Source organism: Mesoplodon densirostris, chromosome 4, assembly GCF_025265405.1.
Source record: "Mesoplodon densirostris isolate mMesDen1 chromosome 4, mMesDen1 primary haplotype, whole genome shotgun sequence".
In the NCBI taxonomy this organism is placed as follows: Eukaryota; Metazoa; Chordata; class Mammalia; order Artiodactyla; family Ziphiidae; genus Mesoplodon; species Mesoplodon densirostris.
This window is the reverse complement of record NC_082664.1, coordinates 86,186,870-86,206,317: the sequence shown is the minus strand read 5'-3', so window position 1 is coordinate 86,206,317 and position 19,448 is coordinate 86,186,870. Positions and strand designations below refer to the sequence as shown.

The window sequence follows — 19,448 nt, the reverse complement described above, 5'->3', positions numbered from 1 at the left end:
CTTAGCTACTGTAAATAATGCTGCATTGAACATGGGGGTGCATTATATTTTCAAGTTAGTGTTTTCATTTCTTTTGGATAAATACCCAGAAGTGGAATTGCTGGATCATTTGGTAGTTCTATTTTTTATTTTAAAATATTTATTTATTTAGGCCATGCCGTGTGGCTTGTGGGATCTTAGTTCTGTGACCAGGGATCCATCCAGGCCGTTGGCAGTGAAGGTTCAGAGTTCTAACCACTGGACTGTCAGGGAATTCCCAGTAGTTCTATTTTTAATTTTTTGAGGAACCTCTATACAGTTTTTCATAGTGGCTCCACTAATAGTGCACGTGAGTTCCCTGTTCTCCACATCCTTACCAACACTTATTCTTGTCTTTTTGATAATAGCTGTTCTAACAGGTATAAGGTAGTATCTTATTGTGGTTTTGATTTGCATTTGCCTGGTGGATAGTGATGTTGAGCACCTTCTCATGTACCTGTTGGCCATCTGTATATCTTCTTTGGAAAAATGTCTGTTCAGATCCTCTGCCCATTTATTAATCAGATTGGGTTTTTTGTTGTTTGTTTGTTTGTAGGTTTTTTGTTTTGGGGGTTTTTTGTTTGTTTGTTTGCTGTTGAATTGTATGCGTTCTTTATATATTTTGGATATTAACCCCTTATCAGATATATGATTTGCATATATTTTCTCCCATCCCATAGTTTGCCTTTTCATTTTGTTGATGGTTTCCTTTGCTGTGCAGAAGCTTTTTAGTTTGATGTAGTCCCCACTTGTTTATTTTTTGCTTTTGTTGCTTTTGCTTTTGCTCTCAAATCCAAAAAAAAAATCATTGCCAGGACCAATGTTAAGGAGTTTACTCCCTACGTTTTCATTTCGGAGTTTTATAATTTCAGGTCTTACATTCAAGTGTTTAATCCATTTTGAGTTAATTTTTGTGTATGGTGTAAGTTAGCAATCCAGTTTCATTCTTTTGCATTTGGCAAAATGGGGAATGCAGTTTCCCCAACACCATTGTTTATTTTTTAAAATTTTATTGGGGAAAATTTTTTTATTAGAGTATAGCTGATTTACAATGTTGTGTTAGTTTCAGGTGTACAGCAAAGTGATTCAGTTATACATATACATATATTCATTCTTTTTCAGATATTCTTTACCCATATAGGTTATTACAGAATACTGAGTAGAGTTCCCTGTGCTATACAGTAGGTCCTTGTTGGTTATCTATTTCATATACAGCAGTGTGTGTATGTTAATCCCAAGCTCCTAATTTATCCCTCCCCTCCCTGCAACACCATTTATTGAAGAGACTGTTCTTTTCCCATTGCATATTCTTGGCTTCTTTGTCCTTTCCCCATTACATAGTCTTGGCTCCTTCGTTGTAAATTAATTGACAGTATATGTGGGTTTATTTCTGGGCTATTCTGTTCCATTGATCAAGGTGTCTGTTTCTATGCCAATACCATACAGTTTTGATTACTGTAACTTTGTAAATAGTTTGAAATCAGGACATGTGATGCCTCTAGCTTTGTTCTTCTTTCTCAAGATTGCTTTGCCTATTTGGGGTCTTTTGTGGGTCCACACAAATTTTAGGATTTTTTTTTTCCTGTGAAAATGCCATTAGAATTTTGACAGGGATTGCATTGAATCCATAGATTGCTTTGGGTAGTAAAGACATTTAAACAATATTAATTCTTCCACACCATGCACATGGAATATCTTTCCTCTTATTTGGTCTTCTTCAACTTCTTTAATCATTGTCTTTTTGTTTTCAGTGTACAGATCTTTCACCTCCTTGGCTAAATTTATTTTTAGGTATTTTATTCTTTTTGATGAAATTGTAAATGGGATTGTTTTCTTAATTTCTCTTTCTGATAATCCATTGTTAGTGCCTAGAAATGCAAGAGACTTTTGTGTATTGATTTTGTATCCTGCCACTTTACTGAATTCTTTTATTCTAACAGTTTTTTCGGTGGACTCTTTAAGGGTTTTCTATATATATAATATGTCATCTGCAAATAATGACAGTTTTACTTCTTTCTTTTTGATTTGGATGCCTTTTATTTCTTTTCCTTGCCTAATTGCTCTGGCTAGGACTTCCAGTATTATGGTAAATGAAAGAGGGTAGAGTAGGCGTCCTTGTCTTGTTCCTGATTCTTAGAGGAAAAGCTTTTCACCATGGAGCATGATATTAATTGTGGACTTGTCATATATGGCTTTTATTAAGTTGAAGTATATTCCCTCTATACCCACTTTGTTGAGAGTTTTTATAAATGGATGTTGAATTTTGTCAAATGCCTTTTCTGCATCTCTTGAGATGATTATAAGATGTTTATCTTTCATTTTGTTAATATAGTGTTTCACATTAATTGATTTGTGGATGTTGAACTGTCCTTGCATCCCTAGCATAAATCCCACTTGATCATTGTGTGTGATCCTTCAATGTACATATTATTGTTTAATTCTGTTTGCTAATATTTTGTTGCCAATTTTTGCATCAGTGTTCATCAGGGGTGTTGGCCTATCATTTTCTTTTCTTGTGGCATCCTTGTCTGGTTTTGGTATTAGGGCAATAATGCTGGCCTTGCAAAGGTAGTTTGGAAATGTGTCCTCCTCTTCTATTCTTTGCAAGAGTGAGAAGGATTAGTATTAATTCTTCTTTATTTTTTTTTAAACTTGTAAAAATTTATTTAAACAAAATTTTTTTTTAATTTTAATTTTTAAATTTTTGGCTGTGTTTGGTCTTCATTGCTGTGCGCGGGCTTTCTTTAGTTGTGGTGAGTGGGGGCTACTCTTCGTTGCGGTGTGTGGGCTTCTCACTGAGGTAGCTTCTCTTGTGGAACACAGGCTCTAGGCACACAGGCTTCAGTAGTTGTGGCATACGGGCTCAGTAGTTGTGGCTCGCGGGCTCTAGAGCACAGGCTCAGTAGTTGTGATGCACGGGCTTAGCTGCTCTGCGGCATGTGGGATCTTCCTGGACCAGAGATTGAACCCATGTCCCCTGCATTGGCAGGCGGATTCTTAACCACTGCGCCACCAGGGAAGTCCCTAATTCTTCTTTAAATGTTTGGTAGAATTCACCAGTGAAGCTGTCTGGTCCTGAACTTTTGTTTATTGGGAGATTTTTATTTACTGATTCAATCTCCTTACTGGCAATTGGTCTGTTGAGATTTTATGTTTCTTCATTATTCAGTCTTGGTAGGTTGTATGTTTCTGTGAATTTATCCATTTCTTCTAGGTTGTCCAATTTTTTGGCATATAATTGTTCAGAGTAGTCTCATGATCCTTTGTATTTCTGTGATATCAGTTATAATGGCTCATCTTTCATTTCTGATTTTATTTATTTGAGTCCTCTCTTTTTTCTTGGGGAGTCTAGCTAAAAGTTCATCTGTCTTGTTATCTTTTCAAAAAAAAACAGATCTTGCTTTCATTGATCTTTCTTTGAACCATTGGTTGTTTGGTAGCATGTTGTTTAATCTCCACATATTTGAATTTTCCAGTTCTCTTCTTGTAATTGATTTCTAGTTTCATGCCATTGTGGTCAGAAAAGATGCTCGATATGATTGCAGTCTTCTTAACTTCATTGACTTGTTTTGTGGCCTAATATGTGATCTGTCCTGAAGAATGTTCCATGTGTGCTTAAGAAGAATGTGTATTCTGTTGCTTTTCTTTTCTTTTAATTTATTTATTTTATTTATTTATTTTTGACTGCATTGGGTCTTTGTTGCTGTGTGCAGGCTTCCTCTAGTTGCGGCGAGTGGGAGCTACTCTTTGTTGTGGTGCATGGGCTTCTCATTGCAGTGGCTTCTCTTGTTGCAGAGCACGGGCTCTAGGCATGCAGGCTTCAGTAGTTGTAGCATTCAGGCTCAGTAGTTTTGGCTCATGCGCTCTAGAGTGCAGGCTCAGTAGTTGTGGCACATGGGCTTAGTTGCTCCATGGCATGTGGGATCTTCCCGGACCAGGGCTCAAACCTGTGTCTCCTGCATTGGCAGGTGGATTCTTAACCACTATGCCACCAGGGAAGCCCCTTCTGTTGCTTTTGGGTGGAGTGTTATATATATGTCTGTTAAGTCCATCTGAACTAATGTGTCATTTAGGGCCGATGTTTCCTTATTGATATGCTGTCTGGATGATCTATCCATTGACAAAAGAGGGGTATTAAAGTCCTCTACTATCATTGTATTGCTGTCTATTCTTCCCTTTAGGCCTGTTAATATTTGCTTTATATATTTCGGTGCTACTGTGTTGCGTGCATAAATATTTACAAATGTTATATCCTCTTGATGGGTTGACTCCTTTATCATTATGTAATGACCTTCTTTGCCTCTTATTACAGTCTTTGTCTTAAAGCCTATTTTGTCTGATATAAGTATAGCTGCCCCAGCTTTTTTTGGTTTTCATTTGCATGAAATATCTTTTTCCATCCTTCACTTTCAGTCTGTGTGTGTCCTTACATCTGAAGTGAGTCTCTTGTAGGCAGCATATAGATGGGTCTTGGGTTTTGTTTGTTTGTTTTTGGCTGCATCGGATCTTAGCTGTGGCACGCAGGATCTTCATTGAGGCATGCAGGATCTTTCATTGCAGCGTGCAGCCTTTTTGTAGTAGTGCATGGGCTTCTCTGTAGTTGTGGCATGTGGATTTTCTCTTCTCTAGTTGTGGCGTGCAGGCTCCAGGGCAGGTGGGCTCTGTAGTTGTGGCACGCAGGCTCTGGTTGAGGCACATAAGCTCAGTAGTTGTGGCACTTGGGCTTAGTTGCCCGGCAGCATGTGAGATCTTAGTTCCCTGACCAGGGATTGAACCTGCATCCCCTGCATTGTAAGGCAGATTCTTTACCACTGGACCACCAGGGAAGTCCCAGCCACTCTGTCTTTCGATTGGAGAATTTAATTATTATTTTTTTTAACAGTGTTTTTCTTGATGTGAAAAGTAATACAAGCTCATTGTGAAAAGTAAATGTCAACTATAACCCTCTCTTTCAGGTATATTTTTATATTTTCCTCTGGCGGGGGTGAACTCCCTTCTTGGCCTTCTCTGACACCACCCTGGCAAAGGTTTGGGGTGCTTTGTTACAGCTGGTAAGGGTGGAAGTCTAGACTCCCTATTTGGCCTTTGATGGCATGGGTGGGGTGGTAGCCACAGTTTTTTCTATGGTGTATGGCTAGAGTAGAGCAACTATTGTCTGAAATAACGATTGCATGGGTTTTCATTGAATGAATTTTCAGTATCATAATGAACGCCTCCTTATGTCACAATTTCCTCCTTTGTAAAATGAGGATGATAATAATTTCTACCTCATAGGGATGTGTTAAGAGTTAAGTAAGTTATTGTAAGTAAAGCACTTCAGACAGCTTGCTGTGTGGTAAGTACTAGCTACCATTTTTGTCGTTTTTTAATGTAGATGATTTCTGACTTTCTCTTTTATAAATAGTGCTATAAATGAACAGCAATGTTTATAAATACTGTATAAATTTCTAAGTATTTCTTTAGAATAGGCTCTTAGGAGAGGCCTTGCTGAATCAAAGGGTCTGCACTTTTCAAAGCTTCCTGATATATAGCGCCCGATTGCTTTCCAGAATCATTGTGTTGGGAATTCCCTGGTAGTCCAGTGGTAGGGCTCCGTGTTTCTGCTGCAGGGGGCATGGGTTCGATCCCTGGTCAGGGAACTAAGATCCCGCAAGCCATGCAGTACAGCCCAAAAAAAAAAAGAAAAACCAAGCTCATGGTGTCAATTTACATATTCACCACAAAGCCACCAACATTAAATACCATCCTTTTTTTCCTTGTTGTCAACTGAGAGGTGAAAAGGGCTTAATTTTTGTGTGTGAGGCTGAAATTTTTTCATGTTTTTGTTTGTTTGTTTGTTTTGCGGTACGCGGGCCTCTCACTGTTGTGGCCTCTCCCGCTGTGGAGCACAGGCTGCGGACGCGCAGGCTCAGCGGCCGTGGCTCATGGGCCTAGCCACTCTGCAGCATGTGGGATCTTCCCGAACCGGGGCATGAACCCGTGTCCCCTGCATCGGCAGGCGGACTCTCAACCACTGCGCCACCAGGGAAGCCCTCATTTTTTTTTTAACCATGATTTTATTTTTAAATTTTATTTACTTATTATTTATTTATTTATTTAGGCTGCATTGGGTCTTTGTTGCTGTGCGTGGGCTTTCTCTAGTTGCGGCGAGCAGGGGCTACTCTTCATTGTGGTGCATGGGCTTCTAATTGAGGTGGTTTCTCTTGTTGCAGAGCACAGACCCTATAGGCGTGTGGGCTTCAGTAGTTGTGGCACGCAGGCTCAGTAGTTGTGGAGCATAGGCTTAGTTGCTCCGCAGCATGTGGGATCTTCCCGGACCCAGGATCGAACTTGTGTCCCCTGCATTGGCAGGCGGATTCTTAACCACTGCGCCACCAGGGAAGTCCCTCATGTTTTTCTTTTTAATTATTTTTTATTGGAGTATAGTTGTTTTACAATGTTGTGTTAGTTTCTTGCTGTACAGCAAATTGAATCAGTCATACATATACATATATCCACTCTTTTTTAGATTTCCTTCCCATTTAGGTCGCCACAGAGCATTGAGTAGAGTTCCCTGTGCTACACAGTAGGTTCTCATTAGTTATCTGTTTTATACGTAGTAGTGTATATATGTCAGTCTCAATCTCCCAATTCATCCCACCCTTCCTTTCCCCACTTGGTAACCATAAGTTTATTCCCTACATCTGTGACTCTATTTCTGCTTTGCAAATAAATTCATCCCTACCATTTTTCTAGATTCCACATACAAGTGATGTTATACAATATTTGTTTTTCTCTTTCTGACTTACTTCAGTATATATGACAATCTCTAGGTCCATCCACATCTCTGCAAATGGCACTATTTCATTCCTTTTATGGCTGAGTAATATTCCATTGTATATATGTACCACATCTTCTTTAGCTGTTCCTCTGTTGATGCACATTTAGGTTGCTTCTGTGTCCTGGCTATTGTAAATAGTGCTTCAGTGAACATCGGGGTGCATGCATCCTTTCGAATTATGGTTTTCTCTGCATATATGCCTAGGAGTGGGATTGCTGGGTCATGTGGTAGCTCTATTTTTAGTTTTTTAAGGAGCCTCCATATTGTTCTTCATAGTGGTTGTACCAATTTACATTCCCACCAACAGTGTAGGAGGGTTCCCTTTTCTCCACACCCTCTCCAGTATTTATTGTTTGTAGATTTTTTTATAATGGCCATTTTGACCAATGTGAGGTGATACCTGATTGTAGTTTTGACTTGCATTTCTCTAATAACTAGTGATGCTGAGCATTTTTTCATGTGTTTGTTGGCTATCTGTATGTCTTCTTTGGAGAAATGTCTATTTAGGTCTTCTGCCCGTTTTTTGATTGGGTCATTTGTTTTTTTGATATTGAGCTGCATGAGCTGTTTGTATATTTTGGAGATTAGTCCCATGTCAGTTGCTTCGTTTGCAAATATTTTCTCCCATTCTGAGGGTTTTCTTTTCATTTTGTTTATTGTTTCCTTTGCTGTGCACATTTTTCATGTTATTAACCATTTATATTCTATGAATTGTTTCTTCATGTTCCTTCTGTTTTCTTGTAGTTTGTCTTTTTCTTGCCTGTCTTTTTCTGCATGATTTCTTTGCATAGTGAAGACTGTGTTGTGTGTCATATTAAATGCAGATACTTCTCTCTTATCATTTCCCTCATCTTTTAATTTTGTCTATGATTTTTTACTTAGAGAAATTAAAATTTTTTCATTTGTAAATCCATTCATTTTGTGTAAGTATGCATGTGTGTGTGCATGCATGTGTGATTCCTTCCCTTGTTTTAATGCTTAGGAATTTCTTCCCCATCCTAAAAGCAGATTAAAAGTCCCATCATTTTCTTTCTTTAGGTTCTTTTAGTTTCTTTTTTTGTATTTAGTTTTTTTATCTCTCTGGAATTATTTTGGTATATGGTTTGAGATGAAGAGCCAAAACCTTTTTTTTCCACTCAGTGTATTGGATTTTAGTAATACTTTTTACTATACATTGAATTTTTACATTTATTACTATTTGTTTTTTGGCCATGCTTATATGTTCCATTAATCTTGCCTTTGTGCTTTACGATAAACTTTGATTAGCTCACAGAGAACTTTGAGGTTCAAGTTCTTTGGGCTTGGAGACCCCAAATGCCTCCTCAGTCATTCATCCTGGTTCATTACTTTTGAACTCAGAAGGCTCTCCACATCTGGCCCTGCTCATATGCACTATGGGGCTTTTCCTTCTAATTGTTCTACTCTCTGTTTTATGAATCACACATACCTTATGAATCACGTTAACTTTCTTGTGCTTTCAGTATCATACCTGAGTTAACTTTAATCTTTTTCTCCTCTTCTTGGCCCAGTTTGCATTTCTTTGCCTACATGTATGCTCTCATTCCCTAGCATTTCTTTACCCCAAGTTTGTGCGTTACCTTGTTGGTATGAATTTATTCTTTTCCTGGTTTTCTTCTATTACTTTTCTTTGGTTGAATTTTTTTTTTAATTAACCAAAATATTCTTTGACAAAAACATTATTTTTATTCCCATGTTTTATTGCAACCATGTCTCTCCTTTTTCATGTCTTTTTCTGTTCTCAGTACTTATTCCTCAGTAAAGGAAAACATATTTCTTCTCTAAGCTTGTCTGGGGCTTGAAGAGAAGTTGGGCTCTTCCACATCCTCTGTCTTGAATGCCCTTTCTGGCCCTGCTTGGAGAACTGTTACTCACCTTTCAGATCCAGCTCAGATATTGCCTCCTCTGTGAGGCCCTCAGGGCTAAAATTAGCCACTCTTTTCTCTTTGTTTCCATTCTTAGGGACTTCTCTTACAGGCATCTTACAACCTCAGTGTAATTCATTGTTTTCATAGCCATCTTCCTTGCTAAGCAGTGTCCTTTCTCTTCGGTGTCAGGGAAATTCCTGATTTTCCTCTGTATCCCTGGCTCCAGCTCAGCCCCTCCATATCCTAGCTGCTCCATGAGTGGACCTGGGAGGTGGGGTAGATTCGGTGCTGTACTGAAGGGCTCTCGGAGAGCTCCCCTCCTACCCTCCTACCCTTAAATATTCCTCTCTAAAAATGAATACCAGCCTGCCCTTGACCTTCTGGCCTCACCTCTCCCCCTACTCTTGAGACTGGTAAATTTTTCCAATAGGTTCTTGAAACACAGAATGTTCAACCCCTTACGCCTTTAAAGGGTGATTTGGAAATGGAGGCCCAGTCAGGCCTTGAGGAAATAGGGGTCCAGGATACATCAAGTTGATTGGGGCAGTTGTGTTTGGTTGTAGATGTTGGGAGTGTGGGAGGCTGGAGGGGTGGGGGTAAGATGGGGGTCCACCCAGACAGGGAGTGAGGTGACCTAGGTCCAGTTGTACTATTGCTTTAAATAAAGTCTGATGAGACTGTTAAAGACATATGTCAAAGGAACACATTCTGGAAAGAGAATTGATAAGGAAGCAAATTAATATATGTAGAGTATTTCCCATTATTATATAATTAGTTTTTTGTTTGAACAGTTTTGTTTTCCTGTTTAAGTGAAAAAAAAACACACCAATCTTCTGATATAGAACATCTAAAACGAATTATAAAACACAAAACAAGGGCTTCCCCAGTGGCGCAGTGGTTGAGAGTCCGCCTGCCGATGCGGGGGACGTGGGTTTGTGCCCCGGTCCGGGAAGATCCCGCGTGCCGCGGAGCGGCTGGGCCCGTGAGCCACGGCCACTGAGCCTGTGCGTTCGGAGCCTGTGCTCTGCAATGAGAGAGGCCACAGCAGTGAGAGGCCCGCATACCCCCCAAAAAACAAAAAAACCCACAAAACAATATTTAATATCATTCCTTTAGAATAAAAATCTGTAAAGTATTCTTTAAAAAAAGAAAAGAAAATGAAGAATGTACTACTACCCAGCACCCCCATGCTGCTTTTATTTTTCTTTCGTGCTATTCCTTCTTAGCTCCTCTCTCCCTTTTACTGTCCCTCTTAGGTTTACAAAAAAGAACATGTAACTCTTTAAAAGAGCCCCATGATATAAAAGAAACCATCTTCCACAAAATCCTCCAATATCAGTAGTGCATGCCTGCTAATCCTGGTCCTGGGGAAGCTCATTCCGAGGGCGGTGTTACAAATTGAGGCAATAGACACCCTCTTCTCCCTTCCTCTTCCTCTCAACCAGTTCAGAGAAAGGGCCTGGGGTCAGAGAGAGAGAGAGGTGGGGGTGGAGAGGCAGAAACAAGACCCCAAAGACCCCAAAATAAGACCCCAAATCATTTGTTGGAATGATCAAGGGGGAAGGTTTAGAAGGACACCCACCATCCAGTTAACACTGGAACCTTGGAGAGAAGGCTGGGGAAATGGGGAAAGAACATTAGCTTTTTAGCTCTCTCTTTATATATTTTTTGTATTGTTTTACTTTTTTTTTTTTTTTTTTTTTGCGGTACGTGGGCCTCTCACTGTTGTGGCCTCTCCCGTTGCGGAGCACAGGCTCCGGACGCGCAGGCTCAGCGGCCATGGCTCATGGGCCCAGCCGCTCCGCGGCATGTGGGATCTTCCCGGACCGGGGCACGAACCCGTGTCCCCTGCATAGGCAGGTGTACTCTCAACCACTGCGCCACCGGGGAAGCCCTGTTTTACTTTTTGAAAAAACAAATAAAGGACCCTTAAATATAAAGAATATATAATAAAGGCTTGGTTTAAAATAAAAAGAAATAAGGCCCTGGGCATAATGGAGAAAGGAAAAGAAAGTGTAAAAGGGAGAAAAGATGAATGATAAGGTGCCTAAAGAGTAAAGATGACATTCCAAGTGTGATACTATATATAAAACTATCACCTCCCCTTCCCTTATTATTATTTTTTAATAGTGAAAAAGCTATATTTTGTTATTGTTGTCATTTCTTTTTAATGGTGAAGACCTAAGTTGGGGTGGGAGGTGAACATAGGTGGGCAGTTGGGAAGGCTGGGGAGCAGGGAAGCACATCTATACCCACTCTGCTCAAAGCCTGTCCTGGGAGTGGTTCCTGCTTCCTCAGGCTCAGCCAGGAGAGCTAGATGGGCTTGATTGCCCTGGCAGGTGAAGGTGTGGTTCTAGCCGTGGCCCAGCAGGTGGCAGCACACCCCAGAGGTCCTGGGCTAGGTGGCTCCTGGCCCTCCTTAGCTCTGGAGGTGGGAGTGGAGTTAGGCACCTGCCCACAGGCCCTTCCCTGGGGGTGCTGGCTGCTTGCCTCCGAAGCCCCTTATTTAGTACACTTTGGATAGAAGTGTTTATTGGTTCCCTCTCGGAAGCCTGGGAAGCCAGTCTTCTTAGCTACTGGTAGAGGTTCTGGTCTAGAGGCTCCTCCTCCCAGGAGGTTTGAGCAGTAGGTAAGGTGTGCAGGCAGAACTGAGAGCAAGGCCTCAGGAAGCAGAGGGTAGCTTCTGGGATTTTGTGCTGTGCTTTCCCTTATGTGTGGGGAATATATAAAAGAGAATCTTGGTGGCTATGTTTGCTTATTTTTACTAATATAAGAAATAAAACATTTTCTTTTTAATACAGAGAGGTGCAAAAATAAAAGCTAAAAAAGGACCATAGCCTCGCCACCAAGATAACCCCTGTTATCAATAAAAAAGATAATAAAGTAAGACTTGTTTAAGGTTTGAAAATTTGAACTACAGAAAAGTATAAAATGAGAAGTAAATGTTTCCTTCTCCTCCACTTTCAGCTTCTTTCCAAAGGAAACCACAAGTTTCATATGATTGCTTTGAGGAAAGAAGAGAAAACAAGGGCTGTGCACATGCCCGAGTGTCTCTAATTATTTACATTTCTTTTATTTTCTTGTTTATTTTCAACCCCAAAATGATCATTGTATATACTAAGCCTTGTTTTTTTTCATGCACCATACCTTGAAGATATTTCTTTCTTTTTTTTAAGTTGAGGTATAATTGGCACATTTTGTACAACATAATGATTTGCTATTTGTTACCATACATTGTTATGATTTTTTTTCTTGTGATGAGGACTTGAAGATCTTTCTACATACAGACTTCTGTCTATGGTAATTTTTTTAATGGGTTTCTCTGTTGTTGGAGATTTTGGTTGGCTCCACTTTGGGGCTAATATAAACTATGTTTTAGTGGACATCCTTGCATATTTATTTTGGCATGCTTCTACAAGTCCAAATTCCAGAGTAAGTCAAAGGAAAGTACATTTTAAGTTTTGATGGCTAAATTTCCCTCCAGAAAGGTTGCCCTGGTTTACATTACATTACACCATGAGTGTGTGAGAGTGCCTGTTTCCGGGTGGCTATAGGGACATCTGCCCCCTGCCAGGAGCCCTCTGACATCCACAGTGGTAAGATTGGGTGCTCAGCAGGAAGCAGGCCCAGCCCCTCTGCTGCAGGGCAGTGGTCAGCTCCCTCCACGGCCTTTGCCTCCACTGCAGGTCTCCTCTGTGGTTGTGAGGTGACTGTTTCAGTGTGGTAGCCTTTCTTTTAGCGATGGAGAGCACTCCCTGGATTTCCCTTAGCACTTTAACAATGTTTTCCTTTCCGTCCTGGGGTGAGAGAGTAAATAACCAAATCTTGACTCTTCCAGGTGAAGAAGGCATATAGGCAGAAGGCCCTCTCCTGCCACCCAGACAAAAATCCGGATAATCCCAGAGCAGGTGAGCCTCTCCTAGGCATGGGGAGAAGGAGGCCAACCCACCTGGGTGTGGTGTGAGTGCCATGGGAGGCCAACGCACACAGCCTGGCTTTGGGCGCTGGGCCCCAAGGCTGCACTTCGCATGTTAGGAGCATCTGGTCAATTGCTGATGCGCTCACCCTTCCTTGCTAGTCCATCACCTGCTGCTGTCTGCTTTTCTAGCAGCCTGTGGCTTCTTTGAGGTGCTCTTTTGAGGGAGCACACCATCATCAAGTCTAACTTTACTTTTCTCCTCTCTCTTTTTTGATCCCTATGTTTAGCTGAACTCTTCCATCAGCTTTCTCAGGCCTTGGAGGTACTGACCGATGCTGCTGCCAGGGTAAGCTCATCCTTCTCTATCTAAATTACTCCATATTTATAGACCACTGTGTGCTTCATCCTCTATACTTGGCCATGCGTCACAGTCCTTGCTGTCCTAGCCTGGAGACCCTGTCACCAGACTGCCTCCTGATGGCTCTAGGGCTAGCGGCAGGGCCGGGGAGGTGGCTGGGCTCTGTGTGTGTTCCCTGGCTGACTGCTCCTCTGTGTTCCTTTCTTCTGCCAGGCTGCATATGACAAAGTCAGGAAAGCCAAGAAGCAGGCAGCAGAGAGGACCCAGAAACTTGATGAGAGAAGGAAGAAAGTGAAGCTTGGTAGGTGACATTGTGGTGCTGGTAGCCTGCAGTTTCCCTGGACCGCTTTCCTGCAGCTCCCCAACCTTTCCTCCTGCAGCTTCAGTTCCAGCAACTCAGAGCTTTGTGGCCCCGGCTCTGGACAGAACCCTGTTCTCAGGGGTGGCTCCTAAAGGACAGTCTTAGGAATAATACCAGTGACTAGGTGTGCTATTAGCTAAGCACTGTGACAGATGTTTTACTGCCTCCTTTAATTATTACAACTATCCAAGGAGCTGGGTGTTACGAAACCCACTTTTTATAGACAAAAGAGGCTAAGGCACCAAAAGGATAAGAACTTGCTGGAGCCAGGATTTGAACCCACACGGCATGAGTACAGTCAGCATCCTTGTTGGCCATGCCGTCCTGGATCTTTCTCATTCATCCCAGCTCTGCACAGAGCTTTCACTCTGTGAAATCCTCTCAGAAGGATCCAAAGAGATCCAGGCGTTCGTCTTTTAAAAAACAGCTTTATTGACATATATTTTGTATATCATATCGTCCACCCATTTCAAGTGAACAATTCAGTGATTTTTAGTAAATTTACCAAATGGTGCAACTATGACTCTAAATCAATTTTAGAACATTTTCATCACCCCCATAAGATTGGTCCAAGCATTCTTTACTCGATTTTTCTCCCCTTCCTCTTGCCTGCTTCACATCCATATATTTATTACGTACATATACCATCCCAGTACATCCATCAAAAACAAACAAACCTGAAGAGTTTAGGTAAGTAAAGTGAACAGAAAACAAAGCGGTGAGTCCCAGACCTTAAAGAAGCATTTGTCACAGCAGCTGGCCTGGGACAGGGCCACAAGCAGGTTTCTCTTGGAAGGTGGGAAGGCTCCAGGACCTGGGTTGATGTTCTTGCATGGAGGCCGCCATCCCTGTAGGAGCCGTTGTAGCCGGGTCCACAGTGAGGCTTGGTAAATGTGAGTTGAGGCGGGAGGTAGAAGATTCCGTCGTGAGACTTCCCTGGTGGTGCGGTGGTTAAGAATCCGTCTGCCAGTGCAGGGGACAAGGGTTCAATCCCTAGTCCAGGAAGATCCCACATGCTGCGGAGCAACAAAGTCTGTGCGTTACAACTACTGAGCCTGCGCTCTAGAGCCCGCGTGCTGCAACTACTGAAGCCCACACGCCTAGATCCCGTGCTCCACAACAAGAGAAGCCACCGCAATGAGAAGCCCACGCACTGCAACGAAGAGTAGCCCCTGCTCACCACAGCTAGAGAAAGCCTGCTCGCAGCAACGAAGACCCAATGCAGCCAAAAAAAAAAAAAAGAAGATTCTGTGGGAACTCAAGCTCAGTGGTGGGAAGAGCATCAAAGCCATGGCAAGGTCGCAGGTCAGGCTGTGGTGCTGAACCACAGGAACAGAGGCCAGGGGCTCCACCCACTGGCAGCCCTGACCCGTGGCCCTGGGCTGCTGACATAAGCACCCACCCACACCTTGTTCACTGTTTGGAGAACCAGCTTGGTCAGCGTGAGCTGCTTTAACTTTCCAGACCCCGGCCACTCAGCTGGATCCTATTCTCTTCCTTGTTAAGACTTTTCTCAATGGAGATTAATTTGGGAACACATGGGCATTGAGGGAGGGGTCAGAGTTATTGTATAGGTTCATGCTGTGTGAGATTTTGGGGAAGCAGCCAGAGCCTGGTAGGCTGGGGCCATGTAGAAGCTGCTTAGACCAGACATTGGGTCATTCAACCCTCGTTCGTAGACCTGGAGGCCCGGGAGCGGCAGGCCCACGCCCACGGCAGCGACGAGGAGGAGGAGGAGGAGAGCCGGAGCACTGGGACACTAGAGCAAGAGGTGAGCGTCCAGGCACTGCGGCCATCTGCAGGGGGAGGAGGCTGGTGGAGCAAAGGGGCTGCCGTGGCTGGAGAGGGCATGCCATTTCCACTTTCTTCTGTGGGATCTGGATAATCTGTCCCACCTGCAGGTTGCTGAGCCTAGCTTGCAGGTGGAATGTCCCAGGGACCTTTGCAAGGTGAGCCAACCTGGAATTGGATCTGCACAGAACTGTCACCCTCCCCAACTCCCACTCTGCAGATCAGACGCCTGCGAGAAGAGGGTTCCCGGCAGCTGAAGGAGCAGCAGAGGGTGATCCAGGAGCAGATACGCCAGGAACGGGAACAGAGGTTGAGAGGTGAGAGTCCGTCCCCCAAACCTGCCTCCCCCTCTGAGGCAGCTCTTGATGCCCAGAGTGGCCACACTGGCTGCTCAGGGAAGTTGTTCTGGAAGCTTCCACCTGCTGGAACCCCCTGGGCACCCCACTTGGACACATGCCACCTGTCTCTTCATACCAGTTCTCTGAGGCCTATTGGATTTTCACTCTACTTGAGATGTCCTGGCCCCATTTATCTTGGTCCCAAGCAGGGCTGGCTCTGTTTTGGAGCAGATCACCAGGGCGGGGCGGGGACGGCTCTGGGGCACTTTGTTTCAGTACAATTGTGTGGTCTGTACTTCTGCCTTCTGCCCCCCGTAGGTGTTCATAGCCCTTCGTTGGCAGAGTGCTGACCATGGCCTTCAGCAGGCAGCTGGGCAGCTGTCCCAATGTGACAGCTCCTCAGGGTTGGGGTGGGATTGCCTCTACTTGCCCTACCAGGCTCCACAGCAGGGCGGGGCAAATACTCCTTGGTCAGGAGTGATCTTTTCTAGGTCCTTTGGCCCTGGGCTGTGTCTCCTTTGGGAGAGAGAACCTCTGACTCCATCATATTCTACCTTGTTAATTTTCCTAAATTTTCTAGGAATGGCAGAAAATCCTGAAAGCAAAGGAACCCCCAAGCTAAAGGTGAGCCCTGCGGATCTACGGGCCACCTCACACCATCTCCTCTCAGCAGAACAGATGCTTCCATGGGCTCATGTGCTTCTGGCGGGGACGCTGGATCTCTGGGAGCCACACCACTACCCACATCCCATCCTTCCATCTTCCCACTGCCTGGGCAACAGGATAGCCTCTCAGAGCTGGCCATGAAAGGCTGCAGGGCAGCCCTCCCTGAGGCCCTGGAAGGAGAGCATCTTATAGGGCTGGAAGCGTAGCTGTGGGTGAGCAGGCCACCTGCCTGTCTGTTTTCAAGGGGGATGCATTTTGCGGGGTGCTCCCTAGATTGCCAGTGCTTTGAAGGGGGGTGTCTGCTCAGACTGTAAAGCTCAGGTGCAGGGTCTGGTTCTGTTGAGGTCAGTGTTTAATGGTGACACCCACTGCTGTCTTTTCAGCTCAAGTGGAAGAGCAAGAAGGAGGCCAACTCACAGGACAGCTATTCCAGAGATGTCCTTCTGCGGCTTTTTCAAAAGGTCTGCCCTGCTGACTTCCCCCTAACCCATCATCTCAGGCCCCACCTCAGCCCAAACCCCAGGATCTCCAGGCCTAACCTTCCTTCCCATCTCTACCTGCCTTTTTTTCTGTGTCATAGACCTTCTCCCCAGGCCACGGCCCTCCAGTCACTCATGTTGCCATGTGCCCCCTCCCTTGCCATCCTTAGAAGCAAAAGGCTTGGCTGCGTGTGTGGGGCGAGAGGAGGCTGTTGTCTGGCACCAAAGCCCCATCCTCCTCACCTCCTTCAGTTGCTGAGGCAGCTGTGCGTCTCTGCCTGTCTAAATTCCCACGTCTGCCAAGCTCTCCTTTGCTGTCCTCTGCATTCCCAAGGGGCGGGGGAACCTTTCTTTCCCATCTCTGATCTCCCCTTTCTGGGAACCTAGCAATGAGAGGTTATACCCCGGCTAAAAATGGCCTAGTGGCCTCTGGGTGGCCCAGGCTTGTCTCTGGTTGTGAGCTGGGCCATCCTGAAGGCTGAGCCATGCTTACCGGGACCCCCTTATCCTCACAGTACGGAGAGGTGCTCAACCTGGTACTGTCCAGTAAGAAGGCAGGCACCGCTGTGGTGGAGTTTGCGACCATCAAGGCTGCGGTGAGTGCTATGTGGGGCTTTGGGGGCTACCGACAGCCCTGCCATTCCAGGGGAGGAATCCAGTTCTGTGGGCCCTCTGAGCTTAGGTGTCCACGCTCCCAGGGGATCTCTGGACCAGCTCAGAGCCAAGATTTCCCAGAGCCCGTCCAGCTCCCAGGAGTAGAGGCACAGCGAGTGAAGGGATGGACAGGAGAATATTCCGGGGATGGCTTCATTTCCTGCTGCCTGGCTCCACACCCTCCACCTTCCCCAGCACGCCTCCAGGTTGGAGCCCTCGCACTGCCTTCTCCCCTTCCCCCACTCCCCAGTCAGAAAGCTCACGTGGCGCACAAGGAAGGTCAGAGCTTCAGCACACCACTGTATGAAGTTTGCTGTGCTTTGCCTGGAGGATGAGAGCGCTGGTTCTGGTTTTTTCTGTGGGGGTAGAGAGAGCCGCTTTGTAGCCGACTGGAGTGATGGGACCAGGACCGGATGCTGTATTTGACAGGAGCTGGCTGTCCAGAATGAAGTGGGCCTAGTCGATAACCCTCTGAAGATTTCCTGGTTGGAGGGACGGCCCCAGAGCACAATGGGCCCTAACCACCCAGGACTGTCCCAGGTAAGGAGCCAGGCCTCACGCAGCTGGGCCTGCTCAGGCTTCGGGGTGCCTCTTCCTGTTTGGGCTCTTCTCAGGGCCCTTTCCTCGCAAATCCCAGTCATCAGGAATATGGAGAGGTTGGCAGGTCCACCAGTCCAAGCAGGAGGACTGTGATTCCTTGCTGATCCCCTTTCCTCTCTGAGTGCCAGCGGGGCCCACCCTATGCAGACCTCTTAAACCTTATTTTCCATGTTCTGGTCCCCTTTGGGGTCTCTCATCATCACCCAAAGGCATTGTCCTGGCCTGCGGGTCGTTTGGTTGCAGTGTGAAGCATTTGGCGCTGGGATGACCTGGTGCTTCAGGGAAGGGGCCAGTGATGAGGGTGCCTGCTTCCTTCCCCAGCTTCCTTCCAGGTGTGTCCATGGCTGTCCCAGATGGGGACCTAATGTCAAGAGGCAATATCTCCTCTTTAGAAATAACACTGGCTACCCTGCCGACACTGAGGTGCTGCCTGGTGCCCGACTTGTGGTAAAGCACGCACTTGAGCTGACACACGCCCAACACCGGCTCTTAGTCCTCGCGGCTCCACGAAGGCTTATGTTCCACTCCCCACCACACACGTATACACACACACAGCCCTGGTCACACTTGCCCCCACTTCGGTGGGACAAGAGCTCTCTCTCCCTTCTCTGAAGTGCCCGGGGGTCTGTGTGAGAGCCTCAGGCTGATGTGTTCCAACCCCTCTGCAGGGAAGAATGCCCCTCCGCGGGTCAGCAAGGGCTCCGCTCCCATTGCCTCAGGCACCCCACCATCACACCCCTCACCTGGCCGTGAGGATGGGGAGCTCTCTGGAGCGTGTCCCAGACCCTGGACAGAGGAGGCAAAGGACCTGGTCTGAGCTTGACTCGGGACCCTTCTTTAGAGACCGTTTCCCCATGGTTAAGGCCCAGCATTTCAGAGCCCCAGACGGCACTCCACAGGCTGTGTTACAAAGAGCTTTCTTTATCACCACCCCACGGGGGCTTTCAGTTCAGTACAGCCACACAAGAGGAGGGAAGGGGGAGGCCACAGGTTTGGGTCGTGGAGGCTGTGTATCCAGGCTTCCCTCCCCCTCTGCCACACCTGGAAAGGCCTGGGGTGTCAGAAGCTCATGCGGCCAACGGGGCTCTGGCTCCAAGTCTTCTGGCCAGGCCTCAGGGTGGGGTCGTAGCCCCGTTGTCAGAGGTTTTGAGCAAAGCAAAGTTCCTCAGTCCCGGTGAGGATTCTGGAGACCAGCGTGCCTCTTCATTGTAACAGCTCTGAGCTTCGTGTCTGTCCCCGATCCAGTCCTCCCTCCCATATGCTCATGGGCGCAGGAAGGAGGGAAACCTGCCACTGTTTTTTGTTGCATTTCCCAAGGGCTCCCGTCACTAATAATTCTGGGAATTCCCCACAGCCCCCTTTCGCAAGCTGTCTGTGCCTGGCATTCCCTAGAGCCTCCTTCCTTGGGCACCAGGGAGTGCTCGTGCTCCGGGCAGCTGTACTGGCACTTTGAGTCTCTCATGCCCCCTTTTTGCTAGTGATTTGTTTGGCGTTTTTCCAGAGTTAAACTGTGTATCTCTACCCGCCTCACTCTTCCTACTCTGTCAGCCCCTCCCTT

The 19,448-nt window shown here is 45.5% G+C and overlaps 1 protein-coding gene across 2 annotated transcripts in view; it reads left to right on the top strand.

Moving 5' to 3' along the window:
- The window catches only part of DNAJC17 (DnaJ heat shock protein family (Hsp40) member C17), a 38,977-nt gene that overhangs the window by 15,750 nt on the left and 3,779 nt on the right, over positions 1-19,448 (top strand). The window contains exons 2-11 of one of the 2 annotated variants that reach the window (XM_060096625.1): positions 12,563-12,632; positions 12,931-12,989; positions 13,215-13,302; positions 15,042-15,133; positions 15,374-15,470; positions 16,072-16,115; positions 16,541-16,618; positions 17,152-17,232; positions 17,335-17,496; positions 17,720-17,830. In XM_060096625.1, coding sequence (XP_059952608.1) covers positions 12,563-12,632; positions 12,931-12,989; positions 13,215-13,302; positions 15,042-15,133; positions 15,374-15,470; positions 16,072-16,115; positions 16,541-16,618; positions 17,152-17,232; positions 17,335-17,496; positions 17,720-17,830 — 882 coding nt within the window. The remainder of the gene's footprint in view (positions 1-12,562; positions 12,633-12,930; positions 12,990-13,214; positions 13,303-15,041; positions 15,134-15,373; positions 15,471-16,071; positions 16,116-16,540; positions 16,619-17,151; positions 17,233-17,334; positions 17,497-17,719; positions 17,831-19,448) is intronic. The other variant, XM_060096626.1, reaches the window with a different exon arrangement.